Genomic DNA, 21,523 nt, shown 5'->3' on the forward strand with positions numbered 1-21,523 from the left:
ATTAGAATGGGACTTTGTCTAGATCGTACACTACTGTAAGTCAAGCAATTAGGGCCTGGCACAGTGTGGAATATTTTAAAATTTAATACAAACACCAAAAGTTTTATTGAAATAAATAACAGAGCTGTTACCAAATGAAAGTTGTTCTTTTCCATGCAAATACATGAGGGAGACAATGAAAATATCTTCAAGGAAAACAAAAATTAACTTGAGGGAAATGTATTTCATCTCTAAACCACAGTATAAGTCAGAGTATAATTCTTCTCACTAAAACTTTAAAGATGGAATTCATAATCATTTCCATTCTTCTACTAAATTCAAATTTTAAGAAAAGAGAATAAGGCAATCATTATTAAAAAGAATTTTTAAAGTAAGAAAACCCTTCGCCCAGGTGTTTCTATAATACAAATGAAACATAAAAAGGATCATAAGCTTTTCCACATTAATGTTTTCCCAATATAGAAAGCTATAATGGTTTTCATCAGAAACATCTGTCTCTTCAGATACATGAGAAGCAAAAGCAGCACTTGGTTAATTAAAAACAAAGTTATATTTTAGTAATGAAAAAAGTAGTTTTAAAAAGTCAGTCATGTTTTTAGGGCAGGACCTTAAAAACACATTAATCCTTTGTACAAAATGTAACAGACTCTAAACAAAATCATTGCTCTTTAACATTAAAGAATAGCATTGAATATAAATAAATGTAATTGAATGTAAAATTTTACTTATATAAAATCTAAATTAAAAATACCTGGAAAGATTGAGTCCAGTATCATGTCACTCAATACTAAAAATACATAGATCTGTAAAGGTCAAAATTCATACTCTGACCTTGTCAAAGTAATAGAACCAAATATGATTAACATAACAATAGGAGGCTGTGCACCAACATCAAATAATTCCATGTTAATGATCAGATTTTCTGTTACTCCTAAGAAATAAAAAAATTTGTTTTTTGAAACTTAGAATTTAGAATGCCTCGAACTTTCCAAAAGCATAATCTTTACATGATCAAATGCAATTTTTTGCATTCATACTTTTTCATCAGCTGATATGAAATACTATGCTGTCAAAGATGCTTACTTATCATTTTGTAGACAAAAATGATTCTCTAAAAGAGCGGAAACCAAGCACCAAAATGTAATCTACCCAAAAATTATCTTACAAACCTGATGAAATGCTTAAGGAGAGAAAATGTATGTTTCAAAGAACAAAATACAAAGGAATTTAAAACTCCTTATCTATGATCATAATATTAATCTTACCAAGAACTACAAAAGAAACTAATACTTCTTTACTTCCCACAGGAAGTCTAACCTTTCATTAACTAAGGAAGATTACTCACCGCCCATGTTTTAGTCAACCTGAAAATTGGGGCACTCTGTAAGCCAGAAACCACTGCCATAAGTGCATGAAGGTTATTCAGCTCATATAGTTTCTGAAGATTTAAGAAAATGGGGGAGAGGGATGAAAAATAAACAACATGAATATAAGAAAAATATAGATTAACAAGTACAATCTAGGTAACTGGTAGTGTTTCAGTGTTTATTACTCTCATTGTTGAGATATGTCTTTCACTTTTTATTTGTATTTCTTTAAGAGACAGGGTCTTTCTGTATCACCCAGGATGGAGTGCAGTGGCACGATCATAGCTTACCGCAACCTCAAATTCTGGACTCAAGTGATCCTCCTGCCTCAGCCTCCGGAATAGCTGGGACTATAGGTACACACCACCACACCTTGCTAATTTTCTTCTTTTTTGTAGACACGAGGTCTTGCTATGTTCCCTGGGCTGGTCTCAAACTCCTGGCCTAAAGCACTCCTCCCACCTCAGCCTCCTGAAGTGCTAGGATTATAGGCATGAGCCACCACGCCTGGCCAGAGATCTGTCTTTAGAGAACCCACTATGCTTACAGCAAGTTGTTTTAGGGCCACAATAGAACTTCATGTTCTACCCTGGCATTGTCCCCATTCTCTGGGAATAAATCTACCTCTATTTGGGTAATATACTTAAAAAACCAAAATTATGGCTCAGTGTCAAGGTTACCTGGTATGATCATGCACCTTGGTTCCTAGTAAGCAGTTTCCTTCCTTATACTGAAATATTACTAAGCTTCTGCTTTATGTTCCAAGTTTCAAGAAAAGTCTATACCTAGGATCCTAATCTGATTTCTTACCCAGTACTCTCATTATGCCAGGGCTAGGATTCAAACCTGCTTTCCACAGTCCTCCTCAATCTCCTGCCTTTTCCTGCCCAAATTCCCAGATCCTTTGTTCCTCATTCATGCTGGGACATTGTTTTCACAGTTTGCATGCAGAAAACTCCTATCTAACACTAAGTTCAAGCAATTTGCCAAGAGGTCTACTTGACATTTATTGCTAATTTCCCGGATTTTTCCATACTCTCTGATGCTTACATCCCAAAGGTTTAGATAGTCTAAACTGACTGTCTAAAAACCAGTCATTTTAGGACTGTCCTAACCCTACTACCAGGTAAGCCTCAGGTACAAAAAGTACTGTGGATGTTTCGTTTAATTGAAAACCCAAAGGAAAAAAAATAAATTAATAAACATAAAACAGAACATAAACCTTCACACAAGAAGATTAAATATGAAGAAATTATCCAGAATGTAACACAGATGCTAAAGACATGGGGGGGGGGCGTGAAATCAAGGTGAGAAGACATAAAAGAGCAAGAAAGACCAATATTTATCTAGTCAGAGTTGGCAGAAGGAGGTGATAAAAAATAATGGACTAGAAACAATATTTGAGAGAGAACAGCAGAGAATTTTCTCGAATTACTGTAAGACATTAATTCCTAGGGGCAGGAAGCTAAAGGAATCCCAAGCAGAGTAAATATAAAAAAAATCCAAAGTTAGATGTGTTATACTGAAAGTGTAGAATAATAAAGGCAAAAGATTTTAAAAGCAAAATTAAATGAATAGCTGAGTTCTTAACAGCACAGGAAGCTTGAGTACTATGGAACAGTATCTGTGGCTAAGAAAAAAAATATCTATCAGTCTAGAATAGCATTTTTCAAGAACAAAGGTGACATAAAGATGCTTCCCAAGAAAATAAGATAAAGGAAGACTTACAAAGGAAAGACCCCTGGGTGTGGTGGCTCACGCCTGTAATCCTAGCACTCTGGGAGGCTGAGGTGGGTGGATTGTTTGAGCTCAGGAATTCGAGACCCGCCTGAGCAAGAGCAAGACTCCGTCTCTACTAAAAATAGAAAGAAATTATATGGACAGCTAAAAAATATAGAGAGAGAAAAATCAGCCGGGCATGGTGGCACATGCCTGTAGTCCCAGCTAATCAGGAGGCTGAGGCAGGAGGATCACTTGAGCCCAGGAGTTTGAGGTTGCTGTGAGCTAGGCTGATGCCACGGCACTCTAGAACGGGCAACAGAGTGAGAATCTGTCTCAAAAAAAAAAAAAAAAAAAAAAGGAAAGATTTTTAAAAAATGATACCAGAATAATTTTTCATATGGAAAAATATGAAACAGAACCTATAACTCATATTACATATAAAAATTTATTCCAGGTGGATTAAATACTCAAGTACCCAAATCAAAGCTATAAAACATTTAAAGAATAATATAAGGGAATATCTCTGGCACTCTCAGAGGTTAGAGCAAGATTTCTTAAATGAAATATTGTTAAATTAGACAATAAAAATTAACTAATTTCTATGGTCTGAATGTTTGTATCCCCCTCAAATTCTTATGCTGAGACCTAGCCCCCAGTGTGAGAATAGTAAGAGGTGGGGCCTTTAGCTCCACCCTCATGATTTGGATTAGTGTCCTTACAGAAGAGGCCGCAGAGAGCTGCCTTGCCCCTTGCACCATGTGAGGACACAGAAAGAAGGTGTCACCTATGAGGAATGGGCCCTGAAAAGACAGTCTCTGCTGGTGCCTTGATGTTGGACTTGATCTTCATATTTCTCCAAAACCACGAGAAATAAATGCTTTTTGCTTATCAGCCACACAGTGTATAGTATTTTTGTTATAGTAGCCCAAACAGACTAAGATAGAAATTGAAGATGAATAAATTTGACTACTAAAATTAAGAATATCTATATCAAGAGATAACATGAAAAAAGTAGTAAGACAAGCCACAAATAGGAGGATGTATGCAAAGCATGTAAGAACTGGCATCCAGAGTTATATAAAGAAATCTTATAAAAATCAATAAAAGAACAATACCAAAATAGAAAATTGCTGAAAGATCTTGAACAAACCTTTCAGGAGCGAAAACCTAAATGGCCAACATAGAAAAATGTTCATTCCTATCAGATTCAATGAAAGGCAATCAAAACTAAAATGAGATATATTTCATACCTACCAGAATTGGCAACAATGAAAAATTCTGACAATATCAAATGGTGACAAGGATGTGGAACAGGAACCTTCATGCATTGCTAGTGATGGCATATATTAGTATAACTAGCTGGGAAAACAAAGCTAAAGAGATGAGCATACCCTATGATTCAGCAATTTTACTGCTAAATATGAACTCTATATTTCTAGGGCTTCAACACTCACATAAGCACCAAGAGACTCATATGAGAATGCTTATAGCAACAGTGTTTATGATACCAAAAATCCGGAAATGATCCAAACTAGAGTATATTGAATAATTTGTAGTATATGCAAACAACAGGATTCTCTACAACAGAGGTACTCCCAAAACCATTAGGTAACATTGCTGAGCAAAAAAAAAAAAAGTTATAAAAGTAAATGTATAATAATTCAATTTAAACAATACCCCAAAGCATATATTTACAAAAACATATTATTCAGGAACACATATAGAGAGTAAAACTATAAAAGAAAAGCAAACAAAAATTCAGGCCAGTGGTTCCCTTTGCAGTAGAAGGGAAGAAGACTGCACATGAAGAGGCATATGGATATTCAAAGTTGGGCAGTGAGTACATGGGTATTCACCTTATCACTCTTTAGATACCTTAAGTATTTCTACAAATATTCTTTTGTATCTATGTGATGGTAATTTTTATGCAGCAACGTGGCTAGACTATAGTACCAGTTATTTAATCAAATATTACTTGGATACTGTCATGAAGATATTTTGTAAATGTGGTTAACATGTACCATCACTTGACTTCAAGTAAAAGAGAATACACTTGATAATACGAGTGGCCCTCATTCAATCAGTTGAAAGGCCTTAACAGTGAAAGCTGGAAAAGTAGACATTTTGTCTCAAGACTACCCCCTAAATTCCTGCCTGAGTTTCTAGCCTGTTGGCCTGCCCTACACATTTCAGACTTGCCAGTCTCTACAATCATATGAGCCAATTTCTTAAATCTATTTATATATTTTATACTTAAATCTATACATGTTTATACAGAATGCTATGGTTCTGTCTCTCTGGAGAACACTGATGGATATACACTATACTAAAGGAAGAGACAGACCTGTCAGTTTTATGACAAACTGGACATAGAAGACAGAAATTCAAAATAGAGGGATTAAAGAGTCAGTGATAAGAAAAAAATAATTATGAATTTAGGGCTTAGGATGAAGGCAAGTGCTGTCAAAAATAACTAAAAGTCTAAGTAGTCTGAACTGGAATTAAATGATTGCTTGATGAGAAGGATAGTGGTAGGTTTGAAGAGCAAATTTTGGTGATTTTAGGTGAAACATACAAGTAAATTAAAAAACTACCAAAAATATAGAAACAATAATGGAAATTCAGAATCTATAGAGAAAATTCATTAATTTCTATTAGCTAAAAACTAATATTTACCTAACATATCACAAAGAATATTCCTAAAAATTTTATGACACTTTTACAAAATGTAAAATTTATAGAAGGCTAGCTCTGCCACCTAGTGCCACAGAATTTGTTAGAATACAATTGCTCCCATGTGTTCAAGGAAAATATGGAAGAGTTATGGCTTACAGTAATTATAAACATGGTATCCTCATTTTAGGCTACTTTCTTTCATTCACAGGTGAAATAAGTTATATGTTCATTACAATAATAATGAAGAATGAATGTGGCTACAATTACCATACTTCTTAGTGAAGTTATCATTAAAGGAAACTAAAAATATTTCACCCCAAAATATACTTCTTTGACATATTTTGAGATGGCTATTCACAGGGCCAGCAGACAGAAATAACCCTGAAGACCTGCCTCTTGTGGAGGAGATTTGCATCTGTAGAGAAAATCCACATTGGTAAATTGAATGGTGAAGCCTTCTCTGAAGCTCCCTCCCTAGTCAGGATCTAGGAAAGATTAACTCAACCACAGGCTACCATCTATTCTTTCTGAGGGCAGCTCTGAGATTATCTGAGGGATCTTCATCTGCACAACAGGACACCCTTTGCTTGACAAGGTTTCCTCCCTTCAAGCTCCTATAACCTGTGAGCCACCTCCCTCAGAGCCCAGAGAAACTTGGTCCCAGGCCACTGTTCTGCAGCTTCACTCATTCCTCTGAAAATCATGTACTCCAACTACCCCACCCCTCAAATCTCCCTTCTCTCCAACGAAGAGGATATTTAAGTGTCAACCATCTGGTTCTCCTTTGAGTTTATATTTTGTATGACTCTTATGCACATCTTTGCATGTAATAAATCTATTATGCTTTCCTCTGGTTAACCTATCTTTTGTTATAGGGGTATAGTCCTTGGCCCTTTATGATGGGGAGGGAGGGTCTCACTCCCCTTCTAACCCTACAACATAAATTTGGAATTGTTACAGGTTTTTCTAAAATCTTGGTATCCTCTGATAGAACGTCTCATTCTATCCTCCTCTCTAAAGTCTATCTTTGAAATCCATACTCCCTTTCTCTTGCTGCATTTATTATCTACACCACACAATAACTGCTCAGTTAACATATGTGTTAACATCACATATACTACTCTTTTAAAAACAAAGTCTTATTCTCCACATGGCTGGCAGAGTGATTTATTTCAGAAGCAAAAAACTGATACGTATTCTTTCTTAATCCTATATGGCTTTCTTCCATCACTTGCAGAATAGTCCAATATTTTATAAATATCACACTTTACCATAATCTGACCTCTGTCTACTTATCCAGTGAAACAGATCATATAATTCAGCTACTCAGGGAGAGGGAGGAAGGATATATAAAAAAGGGAAGAAAACAGGAAGAATAAAGGAAAAAGGCAGAGAAAACAGGCATCCAATTTTAAAATTGACTTACATTAATTAACAGGCCTTATTTTTGTAGTACCAATAAACAGTAAATAAAGTAACACAGGCAAATATTCACTTACAAACATATATGAATGGTTGGACTCAAAAATAAAGTTTTTCTTACCTTAGCAGTTTTAATATAGTGGCTCAAAACTTCTGCTCTAATTTTTAATGTTTGAGCATGAAGAATCTCTCTAACAACCCAAAAGCTTACCTGTAAATAAAAATTTAAAATAAACATCATTATGAGTTTTAATTTGTAAATGTTAACATAAATTTTTTCTAAGAGGATGCAATACAGACCAGGTGATGCAATGTGAGCAGTATACAAATAGAAACGTTTTTTTGCTACACGTTAGACCATTTTGGTAGAATTAGGTAAGCTCTAAAATCAAATATTGTAAAAGATGCTACTTATAGCATGTTTTTCTGTGATTACGTAATCCTTCATTGCCATTTATTTACATTGAGCAGAATCATTAAGTGTAAAGATTCCAAGTACGGTTTTCTTGATATAAATAAAACAAAATATCATAAAGAAGAAAATATACCTTTAAGTTAGCATTCTAAAATTAAGATGGTATTTTAAAAATTTTGTAATGCTTTCAAACTCAATGAAACCATCTTCTTGATTTCTTTAAAAAACATTAAAACTTGTTTATCAGAAAGTAGATTAAATCTGTAACATTATTAAAATGTTCCACTCTGGTGGAAACAGTTTGGTTATAATATGATATAAAGTATACATAATACATCATAATTCATTTATTATGAAAATAAAGTCAAAGCACTGTAAGTTGGTTCAAGGTTACACAAATCTAAAAACAGGATGTGGTTACAAATCTTAGTGCAAAAGATAATGTCACTGTGTCGTATTTCCTCATGTTTTTTAATGAGAAATATTTCAGATTTTACTCGTAATTTTCATCCATGAATAACTGTCTCTCCATATATTTTACATATATTTTATATGTGTGCATGTAAATATAAAGCATATGTATTTTACAAAGTCATCTCAATACTTGTTATTATATTTGGGCTCCTGGTGGCAATAATTCTCTCGAAATCTATAAAGGTTTACTTCTAAAAAATACCAAAAGTTATACTGTAGATATTTTAACAATAATCTTAGCAAATACCAACTATGAATTCAAATATAAACTGCATGATCACTGACTTAATTAAATTTAACATCAGATAAATTTTAAGACAAATACTATGGTGATTTTTATTTATTTATTTTTTTAGAGACAGGGTCTTACTATGATGCCCAGGCTGGTCTGGGCTCAAGCGATTCTCCTGCATCAGCTTCCTGAGTAGCTGGGACTACAGGTGAGTGCCACCACACTCGGCCAAGACAAATACTATGGTGATTTTAAAACACAAATTCTTTCTCACTCCTCTCATCAAAAGCCGGGGTGTATGTCACCTCTCATGGAATCTGGGCAGGCCTATCACTTTGATGAACACAGTATTAGCAAAATTAATGTTGCAGGATGGCATCATAAAAGACTATGCAGACTCTGCCTTGATTGCCGGAACATTCTATCTGGAAGCCCTAGGTAACATGTAAAAAGTCCAGCCACCCTGAAACCACCATGCTGGACAGGCTAAGTATAGGTGCACCCCAACTCACAGTCCCAGTTAAAGCCAACCACACTGGAGAATAATGACCCAGAATAATTAACACCAAGACATAGTTTAACAAAATTACCGGACTTGTAAGAAAAAATCTTTTGGCCATCTAAACAAAAAGAGAAAATGATTTTTAAAGAAAAGAAAATTTAATTATCATCAGACTTTTCAAAAGCAACATTTTATGCCAGAAAAAAAAAATAGAGCAACATATCAAAGATTAATCAAGGAAAGAAAATATGAGCAAGGATTTTTTTATCCAGTAAAAGTGAATTTTACCTATAAAGAATACAGGCAAACTTGGCAACAGGTAAGAACTCTGGAATTGTTGTTCCAGTGAGTCCTTACTACGTAATCTACTTGAGAACAAGCTTCATATAACCAAAATGACTAGAGAAACATAAACATAAGGATGGTAGTTGAGTGTTCAATAAAAACTTTTTCATAGAACTAAGACTAAAATGAAGGTTAAAAGGGAGAGAGTACATTATATGACATATATGTACTGGGACAATATATAGTACAATTATAAAAAAACAGGAAGGGGAGAATAGAGAGAACATCTGCAAAACACACACCTGATATGTGTTTTCCATAATAATATTGTGTGTTGGTGTCAAGACTATTGTTATTCTGAGACTGTTGTTTGTTATGTAGGATAAAGCAAATGAGTAAAACCTTAAAAACCAAGATTCTGGGTGTGGAAGAAAAAACATACAGATGTAATATAGAAAAGTTGAAGTAAAAACTCTAGTCCTAAATTTGAGTTCCTGAACCTGAAGTACCAATATGAATTTATGAGATATTTCATCTTTAAATCGCTCTGTATGTGTGATACATAGATATCCCAGCTATTAGAAATCACGGTCACCCAAATATCAATGAGCATCCCTAGCATCCAGATCCATTTCCCACTGTAAGAAACCAGGGCTTCTTAAAGGAACATTGGGGCTAGGGGGAAAGGGGCAAGAAACATACAAAATGAACAGGCAACATCTTGGCATATTGGCAAGGAAACTATGAAAGACTACTAGAGTCATTACAAAAGACATGAAAATCAATCTCAAGAGATTCCCACTGGCCAAAAATGGGACAATGTGACACTATGAGTTTCAGTAAGGATAATTACAATGGATTGAAACTCATCCTGTATGTTTAAGTCTATGACTTTATAATCATATTAAAAAATTATTTGGTCACCATGAAAGGATGGCAGAACACCAATTCATTATCTTCAAAACTGAAAAATAAAGGGAAAGAATTGCATTTCCTTCCTTAACCTTCCTTTCCTATAAGAAATGGACCTATGGGTAAACAAATGCCAGATAAAAGAAAACATCTCTTCATAAAAGCATTTGAACTAATAAATAAGAAATAATGAAATGAGAATTCATATTTTTACAATCTCAATTAATGAATCTACGTATAACTGCTGTCATCACCAAAGAGACAACCAGATATTATGTGCCTCCTGTTGAAAAATACAAAACAACCTATATTCTTGCCAAAGGGACTGACCCTGATAGAACTTTTGGAACCTGCAGCTAATTCACAGAAAACACAGAACATGTTATACTGCAGTGAATGCCATCTAGGCTGTAGGACACTACACAGGTCAAATTGCCTGGGTTCCTCAATAGACAAATGGTAAAGAAAGAAAAGGAATAAAGGGGGATATTGTAGATTTAGAAGTCTTCACCAAATTTTAAAAATTGGCGACTGAACTGCAGTGTTAGGGATTCAAATTTAGGTGATAAAACTATAAAACGAAAATACAAGGAGTACTGTGTAAGTCAGGACAGTGGTTACTTGTGAAGGAAGAAGAGTGTGATTGGGATGAGATACATGGAGGGGGCTTCTAGGATAGTTGGCAAATTTTTATTTTTCAACCTGGGTAGTGATTACACAGATATTTACCTGACAATAATTTAGTAAATCATACATTTGTTTTGTTGTTTTCTGTATTCGTGTTTTATTTTACAATAAGTAGTTTAAAGCAAGTAAGAACTAGGAGGATAAAAAAATGGCTAGGGAGATTTGGAAGTAGCAGAACTTCTAAAAATAAAAAAAAGTGAAATTAAAACTAAGAAGATTCTGGAGATCTACTGTACAGAATGGTGACTATAATTGATAATAATGTATAATATAATTTAAAATTGTTAAGAGTAGATTTTAAACATTCTAATCACAAAAAATATAAGTATGTAAAATGATAGATGTTAATTAGCCTGATTTGATCATTCTACAATGTATACATATGTCAAAAATCGCACTATATACTGTAAATATAAACAATTCGCCATTTGTCAACAAAAAAGAATAACTAAAATGAAAGATCCACAAAGGTAAGATCTTTGTTTTTCTTCTTCACTGATATATCCCAATCATCTAGAACACTGCCCAGGACACAGTAGGAGTTTAATAAATATTGATCAAATGAAGACAAAAGCTGAGTTATTTTATACAATTAGATTGCAAAGTTTGATGACAGCAAGTGCTCATAAGCATATGCAATAATTAAAACTCTTCTAACTCTGCTGATGGAAATGCAAGCTGTCATCACCAAAGCGATGACCACTTTTGAAAAAAAAGTAAGACTCTGTCTTGTAATAGTTTAACGTGCTTATACTCTGTGACTCAAATTTTACATCTAGGCACATATTTTTCAAACTTTGAAAATCATATAGTGTTTTGGTTTTTTTTTTTTTTAAGACAGGGTCTCACTCTGTTGCCTAGACTGTGGCGTAATCATAGATAACTCCTAAGAAAAAAAACCACGTGACTAAGGATCAGTAGAAAGAAACAGCGAAGTAGTACCCCAAAGACTTTGGATAATAACAAACTATAAAAAAAAGTTGAAAATTAATAAATTTTAAAAATAAGAACATGACACTAGCGTAAAATCACACAGATTTGAAACAGATAAAACATATCTGAAGAGAAGCAGTAAACCAAAAAATAGATCCAAGGAAATCACTCAGAATGGAGCACAAAGGGAAAGAAAATAAGAAAGGTTAAGAGACAAATAGGAAACAATGTCAAGTTCCAACAAATTTTCGATAGACATTACAGAGAAAAAAAACCCAGAGATCATGCAGAGAGACAATATTTGGAGAAATACTGTCCGAAAATATTCTGGAATTGATGTGAAAAATTATATTATTTCTTGTTATATATTGGGTGAGGAACGGAATTTCAGAAATGAAGTATGAAAATTTTATAAACTCACATGATTAAATCTTCTTGTGAAGGCAACTGCATTTGGTGCAGAACTATACTTTTCTTTTTTATTCCATCCACAACTTGAAAGCTCCTAGAAAATTAAGGTGAAAATTAAACATAAATTCAAGAAATAGCCCAGTTTTCTTGTCATATTACGGGTTTTGAAACATTAAAGACACTTGATGTTCTTTCTAGAAACACTTTATTTAATAGGAACATAACTAATATACCTATTCAATTAAATCACAAAAGCAAATTGGATTAGAATATAAGAGATTAAAATTACTTGTCTATAGAACATAGGTAAACTTACATTCCATAGGCAGAAAATTGGTGGATTCTTCTACGAAGAGATTTAAATCCCAAGCAGAAAGATCCACAGACAATGGAAGTTGAGCATTGCATGACAAATTGTGAAGACTATGAGCTGTCAAGCTCAATTCCATCACTTAGAGCTCACAATCAGCTTTTTAGAATCTCACTCTATGAGCTGACAGTCAATAACCCCAGATATTTGAAGAAACCTTTAACAAAAGGCTTCTTGATCCCCCCAAAGGTTCTGTCAATAAAATTCAAAGAGCCCAAGAACTTGGATATAAAAAAATTAATTTTTATTTTACAGTATCCTCTAACTGAAATAAGACATTCCTTTAAATTATAAATGTAGGCTACACATTACAGGTGTATTATTAGCAATATATGTGATGTCACCAATAAAAATTACAGATATTTTCATACCACATTACAACTGGTACAGATATTTCAAAAATATCATTATACTCAATATTTCTAATTTATGGTAGTTATTATACCCACATCTAGATTTTAATATGTTCATAAAGAAGCACATATATTGCTATATAAGAACTTTAAAAATATTTTGCTAAGTATATTTTAATACAACTGATTTCCTTTGATTTTAAAGGATTTCTGTTCCATAGGCTTGAGTCTGCCAAAGGGGTCCAAGGTCCAAAATAGGTTAATAAACCTCTGCAATACAACAATAGCCAGAGAGAGAAAAACCATAGAAAAAAGAAAAAGAGCTCTGAGAAAATGGAGTTAGGACAGGGAACAGAAGAAAATTGAGAAAAGAAAAAGCCAAACCATATAATTATTATTCTCAGATAGATGAGAAAAGATATTACACTCATTAGACAAAAACAGGAGGACATAAAAAAGAAATATTCAAAGAACAAAATAGAGCTTTTAGAAATGAAATATGTAAGAGAAATTACAAGTCAATAGAAGGTTGTGATAAAGATGATTAAAAATTTTTTTTTTTTTTTTTTTTTGAGACAGAGTCTTGCTCTGTTGCCCGGGCTAGAGTGAGTGCCGTGGCGTCAGCCTAGCTCACAGCAACCTCAAACTCCTGGGCTCAAGAGATCCTCCTGCCTCAGCCTCCCGAGTAACTGGGACTACAGGCATGTGTCACCATGCCCGGCTAATTTTTTTATATATATATTTTTAGTTGTCCAGCTAATTTCTTTCTATTTTTAGTAGAGACGGGTCTCTGTCTTGCTCAGGCTGGTCTCGAACTCCTGAGCTCTAACAATCCGCCCACCTCGGTCTCCCAGAGTGCTAGGATTACAGGCGAGAGCCACTGCGCCCGGCCGTGATTAAAATTTTTAAACAAAAAGCTAAAAATAGAAGTAAAATATTTTTATGTTAATTAAGAGTCTATGAGAGTCAACATCTAAATAACAGGAATTTTTAGAGTGAACAGAAAAAATGGCCAAAAGTAACTTATCAAAAAAGTAATTCAAGAAAATATCTCAAAACTGAAAGAAAAGACCTGCCTAGTGCTCAGTACAATGAATACATAAGAAAAAAAAAGACTCAAAACACAAGGCATAGCAAGAGATCATAAAATCTACCAGAGATTCAAAAACAAAACAACAAAAAAATAGATCACATGCAGAAAACCAGGGATCAGAAGGTATCAGATATATCAAAAGCAGCACTGGAAGTGAAAAGATAACTGAAGCAATGTCGTCAACTGAAGAAAATAGAATTCTTTATCCAACAAAATTATCAATTAAGCATGCAAGTGGACTACAAACATTTTAAGACATGAACATCTCAGAGAAATTATCTTCTATGTACCTATTTGTTCTCAGAAAGCTAGTAGAATATGTGCTCCATTCAAACAAACTAGCAAACTAAGAAAAAAGGAAGACATTTGATCCAGGAAACTGAGGAACCAACATATAACAGAAAGAAAATATTGGTGACTGGGCACAGTGGCTCATGCCTGTAATCCTAGCACTCTAGGAGCCCAAGTTGGGAGGATTGCTTGAGCTCAGGAGTTCGAGACCTGTCTGAGCAAGAGCAAGACGCCATCTCTACTAAAAATAAAAAAAAAATTAGCCAGGCGTCATGGTGGGTACCTATAGTCCCAGCTACTCAGGAGGCTTGTTTGAGCCCAGGAGTTTGAGGTTACAGTGACCTAAGATGGCACCACTGCACTCTACCCAGTGTGACAGAGCAAGACTCTGTCTCAAAAACAAACAAAAAAACAACTGGGAATCCCCTGCATAACAGTAAAGGGAGTTCCTGGGCCAAAGCTGTGAATAGACCTTTAAGAATAAGAATGGAGAGGAGGAAGACGACAGAGATTCCAAGAGAGATGTCTCTGAAGATGAAGATGAAACCAAATTCCTGAAGTGTTTCAACATAATTGAGAAGAGACATTAAGTACATTCACTTCTGGCAGAAAATTAGTGAGAGATACAAAGAAAGCTAAAGTAAATTCTTAGCTTGAGGAAAACAAAAATTAAGTAATCATAGTTCAGTTGTAAAGAATATAGTTACATAGTCAAAACTGTGATAAAACTATAAGGGCAAGAGAAGAGGAAGTGAATTATATAATATTTGTGGGGGAAGAAAACAAACTGCAATCATATTCTATAGTAGACAGTCAACACATCATACTTAAAATTGAAAAATCAAGAAACAATAAGGATTTAGATATATTATTTGGAATATAAATTCCTCCAAGGAGGAATAGCTAAGAGATTTAAGTGGAAGAGGGGCTTCACGGGTGGAAGTTGGAAGAGTAGGAGTAACTGGGCTAGGGTATCGCTATATTTTGTTCTCTTATGGAGATATTTGGCTTCTCAAACATGGTACAAGCATATCTTCAATATAATTTTAAATTAAAATAGAAAAAAGGAATGGATTGAGTCAGGGGAAGATTTAGGAAAAGAGTTATGGTGAGATCACCACATTCCAAGAAAAAGTTAATGTTTCCTTGACTAGGGCACTGTCAATAGACAGTGAAAAGAGTAGTAGATTCAAGATATTCTGGAGGCAGGCAACACTTTGTCAAGAATTGGATTCCACGTAAACTAAAAATGACGTATACAGAAGTACTAAGATTCCAGGTTTCTGGCTTGAGAAATCGAGAAGGGGAATACTGAGGGGACAGACAATTATCATTTCAACACAGTAGATAAGCGGCAAAAGCTCTAGAGATATAAATTACCTTTTTTAAACTTAAAATTAGATTATAACTTTTAAAATTGAAAATTACTGAAAGAAAAAAATGAAATGACAGAAGAAATTCCAAAGTAAAAAAAAAAATTGCTCAGTGCTCAATTAGCCTAGATATATGCTCATTTCATATTATCTCCTGTAAAGAAAATATTTAGTGATAAATATATAAACATAAAAATATTATATAAAAATAATATTAAAAAACATAAAACTGCTAGAAAACATTTTGTTCTTTCTAAAATCACAGCATATTTATACTACTACACAAAGATGCCATATTTGAGGATAAAATTCCTAAGATTAAGTCCACAATTAATACTGAATTTGTTTTTAACCAATCTAATTCCCAAATTTTTATTAATGCTACAATCAAAGTATCAGATTAAATTTATCAAACTACTCAAAGTAGCCATTTGACACAGAATTCAAACTAAATTATAGTAGACCTTTACACAAAGGGCTGATTTCATTTCCCTGTGACAACAAATGTCATATTATAAATAATGAATATCCTTGCACCTTTTCTAACATCTCTGATTATTTTCTAAAAATATAGTCCTAGAAGTGAAATCATGAGGTAAAAAAGAGCATGAACCATTTCAAGGCTTTGAAACCTGTCAAATTGCTTTCCTGAAATACTGAATCATTTACACTACCACCAGCAATGAGTGTTAGTTTCACAATAGTCTTATCAAAACTAGTTATACAGTAGACACTTGAACAACACAGGTTTGAACTGCGCAGGTCCACTTGTATGCACAATTTTTTTCAGTAAATATATTGGAAAGTTTTTTGGAGATCTGTGACAATTTGAAAAACCTCCCAGACAAACCACATAGTCTAGAAACATCAAAAAAAATTAAGAAAAAATTAGGTATGTCACGAACGCATAAAATATATGTAGATACTAGTCTATTATCATTTACTACTATAAAATATACACAAACCTATTATAAAAAGTTAAAATTTATCAAAACTATGCACACACAGACCATACATGTGGCCATTTGCATCTGAGAGAAATGTAAACAAACATAAAGATGCAGTATTAAATCATAACTGAATAAAATTAACTGTAGTTCACATTGTACTACTATAATAATTTCTTTGCCCACCTCCTATTGCTATTGTGGTAAACTCAAGTATCACCAAGTATCCATTTAAAATGCCACTGTGTGATGCTAATCATCTCTGTGTGAGCAGTTGTCTCTCCAGTAAATTTTGTATTGCAGTACGCGTTTTTCACAGTTCTCGTGTATTTTTCATTGTGTTCAGTTCAATACCGTGAACCTTAAATAACACCACAGGGTCCATATGAAGTGCCATTAGTGATGCTGGAAGTACTCCCAAGAAGCAGAGAAAAGTTATGACATTACAAGCAAAAGTTGAATTGCTTGACATGTACTGCGGATTGAGGTCTGCAGCTGAGGCTGCCTGCCATTTAAAGATAAATGAATCCAGTGTAAAGGACCATTGTTAAAAAAAAAAAAAGGAAGAAAAGGAAATTCATGAAGTCATCATTGCAGCTACACGAAAACCTTGTACTTTTTGTGAAATAATGGACCTTTTTATCTTATATTGAAAACACAGCTTTTACATAGGTGCAGGATTGCTATAAGAAAGGCATACCTACAGACTCTAATATGATTTGAGAAAAAGTGAACTCATTATATGACTACTTAGAGCAAAATGAAGATGAAGGAGCTAAAGATGGAGAATTTAATGCCAGCAAAGAATAGTTTGATAATTTTAGAAAAAGGTTTTGCTTAAAAAATGTTAAGATAACAGAAGAAGCAGCATCTGCCTACCAAAAGGCAGCAGACAAGTTCTTAGATGCTGTTAAGAAAATTATGGAGGAGAAAGGATATCTGTCTGAATAGTTTTTTAATGCAAACAAAAGTGCCCTATTCTGGGGGGAAAATGCCACAAAGGACATTTATTAGCTAGGAAAAGAACCAAGCACCAGGATTTAAGGCAGGAAGGGAACAGGCTAACTCCACTGCTTTGTGCAAATGCAGTTAGGTTTATGATCAGGATTGCCCTTATCTATAAAGCTGCTAACCCCCAAGCCTTGAAGGGAAAAGATAAACCTTGGTCACCAGTCTTTTGGTTGTACAACAAGAAAACCTGGACAATGAGAACCCTTTTTCTGGATTGGTTCCATGGATGTTTTAACCCCAAAGTCAGGAAGTATCTTGCCAGTAAGGAAATCCCTTTTAAAGTTCTTTTGATATTGGACAATGCTCCTGGCCACCTAGAACCCCACGAGTTCAACATCAAAGGTCAAGTGGTCTACCTTCCCCCAAACAAAACATCTCTAATTCAGCCTCTAGATGAGGGGTCATATGGACCTTTAAGGCTCATTACACACAGTACTGTATGGAAAGTACTGTCAACACTATGGAGAAGAACCCTGATGGAGAGAATGTCACTAAAGTCTAGAAGGATTACACCACTGTAGATGCTGTCATAGAAAAAGCCCTGAAAGCCATCAAGCCCCAAACAACAAATTTCTGCTGGAAAAAACTGTGTCCAGGTGCTGTGCTTGAATTTCCAGGTTTTATAACAGAGCCAATCAAGGAAATCATGAAAGAGACTGTGGATATGGCAAAAAAAAGGGAAGGAGGTGAAGGATTTCAAGATAAGGATCTTAGAGAAATTCAAGGGCTAACAGATACCGCCAGAGGAATTAACATAAGAGGACTTGATGGAGATGAGTGCTTCCAAACCAGCGCCAGACAATGAGGAAGAAGACATGGAAGAAGTAGTGCCAGAGAACAAACCAGACAACCCAGCAGAGGTCCAATTATTCAAGACTGTTCTTGACTTCTTGTATGGCATGAACTCCTCTATGATTCAGGTACTGAAACCAAAGCAAATGGTAGCAGAAGGATTGGTACCCTATAGAAACATTTACAAAGAAATGAAAAAGTAAAAAAGTCAGACAGAAATTATGATGTATTTATTTCCATAAGGTTACACCAAGTATGCCTGCCTCTCCTATCTCCCTCCACCTTCTCCACCTCTTCTCCTTCTGCCACCCAAGACAGCAAGACCAACCCCTCCTCTTCCTCGTCAGCCTATTCAACGTGAAGATGATGAGGATGAAGACCTTTATAACGATCCACTTAATTAATAGACAATATATTTTCCCTTCCTTATGATTTTCTTAATAACATTTTCTTTTCTCTAGTTTATTATAAGAACATAGTATATAATACAGGTAAAATACAAGATATGTGTTAACTGATTGTTTATGTTATTGGTAAGGCTTCTGGTCAACAGTAGGCTATTAGTAGTTATGTTTTGGGAGGAGTAAAAGTTATATGCGCGTTAAAAAAAAAGTTAAATGCAAATTTTTCAACAGCTCAGGGAGCCAGTACCCCTAAGCCCCATGTTGTGAAGGGTCAACTGTATTGACTTAATTTCCCCAACTGTAAGAATAATTATGTTTGTTGTTAAACAGAAAACAGGAGTGAGGTAAGGGCTATCAATCACCTATAAACTCACAACCCACAGAAAACCTATGTAAACATCTCCTAGTCTTCTTTATTGCATATGTGGGCCTGTTTTTTATTTGTTTAAAGTAGCTAATATACATTCCTGTATGATTTAATCTACTGTTTGAAAAGTCCTTCCCATCCTGAGAACAGATGTCTTAATAACAATAATAATAGTTAATATTAATGCAGAGACTACTACATACCAGCATCAACCCACTTGATCCTATCTTCATCGTTATAATTTATCATGATAAATAAGAAACACAGATAAAAGTATTGGTAAATTATAGCTTTAAATTTTTAAAAATTTAAATTTTAAAAAAATTTTAATGCTTTTCTGACCCTTCAAATAAGAAATGCTAAGAGGTTTTAGAAAATCCATCCAATTCTCAGAACATTTCAACATTATTAATTTAACAGAAAAATGCTTTGTCACTTTAAGAAAACTGTTGGAAGCAGACCAGAAAGAAAGGAGGTGGGGGAGGTGTGTAGCCAGCCACATTATTTGGGACCAAATGAGCTAAAATTCCATTGAAGCCCTCCATTCTAAAGAAGCTTATAATTAGGAAACATGAAAAGACAGACAAACAGGGTTTTTTTAAACCTCATAAAATAGTAGTTTCTGCATCAGAAAACTTTTCCTTCTGTGAAACATCATACCACTAGCTTATATAATACAGTAACAAAACTACAGTTGACCCTTGAACAATGCGGGCTACTGACCTCCCCCCAGCAGTCAAAATTCCAAGTATAACTTCTGAATCCCCAAAACTTTACTACCAATAGCCTATTGCTGACCAGAAGCCTTACCAATAACAGTTGATTAACTGATATAGTTTGTGTTATATGTATTATATACTGTATTGTTATAATAAGCTAGAGAAAATAAAAGGTTGTCAAGAAAATCATAAGGAAGAGAAAATGTATTTATGGGTACCATAAGTTTACATCATCTGTGTAAAGATAAATTGCCTGTTTGAAATGGCGGCAACTGCAGCTGCAGACCACAATCTATGGTACATATCAAGCAATTCAACTTTTTCTTGCAACGTCACAACTTTTCTCTGCTTCTTGGGAGCACTTCCAACATCATTAGTGTTACTTCGTATGGGTCCCATAGTGTTACTCAACGTTTACAGTATTGCCCTGAACACGATGAAAAATACATGAGAGCTGGGCGAGACACTTTTTAATGCAATACAAAATTTACTGAAGAGACACTGCACACACGGAGATTAGCATCACATGGCGTTTTAAGTGGATACTCGCAAGCTTGAGGTTACTGCAATAGCAGTAAGAGGTGGCTAAGAAATAATTACAGTAGTGTAGTACATACTACAGTAAATTATGTGCAGTTATGATTTAATGCTCTGTCTTTACATTTGTTTACATTTCTCTCAACTGCACATGGCTGCATGTATGGTCTGTTTGTGTGCACAAGTTTTGATAAATTTTAACTTTTTATAATTAATTTCTGTAAGTTTTATGTAGTAAATGATAAAATAGAATATTGTCTACTTATATTTTAAGGATTCATGGTATAACTAAGCTATTACTATTTTCGATATTTCTAGGCTGTGTAGTTTGTGAGGTTTTCAATTGTTGCAAATTTCCAAAAGAATATCCAAAATATTTATTGAAAAAAATCCATGTATAACTGCACCTGCACAGTTCAAAACTGTGTTGTTCAACAGTCAACTACACAAAGATGGAAACAGATTAGTGGCTGTCAGGGGTTAAGGACAGTAAGGAGCTGGGGAGGAGTACAGGATGAGTGTGTCTACAAAGGGGTGGCACAGGGAGAGAACTCTGTGGTGCTGGAATAGTTCTGTATCTCGGCCAAGGTGGTGGTTAGACAAATCTATATATAAAATGTCACAGAACTATACAAATATGTCTTCTAAAAATATCAAGTTCCTGGCTTTGATATTATTTTAATACTATAGTTATTTATGTAAGATGTAACTGCTGAGGAAAACTGGGTGAAGGGTAAATGAAGCTTCTCTGCGCTATTTTGTAACTTCCTATGAACCTTTAATTATCTCTGTACTATTCTGTTGCAACCGCCTGTGGATCTATTATCTCAAAAGTTAAAAAGCAATGGTAACAACAAACATTTACTTAATGGATTATGAAGCTAAAATTGTACTGGGACTCCAGGAACTCACCCACTACTTTCTTCTTAAATCTTGCCATGCATTTATGGTTACCTGGCCTTAAAAGAATTTTTCCCTGCCCCACCCCTACCGCTAAATTTCTCTGTGAGAAAAAAAAATTGCTTTTCTCTTTCTCAGACTCTAGGATCTTCCTCCAAGTCACACTAGAATCCAAAGAAGAAATAAATTCTGCCACAAGTGCCACCTTGTATATTGACAGCTTATCGGCCTGGTCAACATTTATTCTATACTAAAACATTGCATCACATGAACACTAAAAAGTATATTACCTTTTCAAGTAAACTTAGTGGCTCAAATGATACATTTT

The 21,523-nt window shown here is 34.4% G+C and overlaps 1 protein-coding gene across 4 annotated transcripts in view; it reads right to left on the minus strand.

The window, feature by feature from the left end:
- RALGPS2 (Ral GEF with PH domain and SH3 binding motif 2) overlaps positions 1–21,523 on the minus strand; it is a 160,318-nt gene that overhangs the window by 94,046 nt on the left and 44,749 nt on the right. For all 4 annotated transcript variants that reach the window (XM_045547275.1, XM_045547276.1, XM_045547277.1 and 1 more), the window contains exons 5-7: positions 12,049–12,132; positions 7,309–7,398; positions 1,346–1,438 (exon numbers count right to left, since the gene is read on the minus strand). In XM_045547275.1, coding sequence (XP_045403231.1) covers positions 1,346–1,438; positions 7,309–7,398; positions 12,049–12,132 — 267 coding nt within the window. The remainder of the gene's footprint in view (positions 1–1,345; positions 1,439–7,308; positions 7,399–12,048; positions 12,133–21,523) is intronic.

The sequence above is a fragment of the Lemur catta genome, chromosome 3 (genome assembly GCF_020740605.2).
Source record: "Lemur catta isolate mLemCat1 chromosome 3, mLemCat1.pri, whole genome shotgun sequence".
Taxonomy (NCBI): Eukaryota; Metazoa; Chordata; class Mammalia; order Primates; family Lemuridae; genus Lemur; species Lemur catta.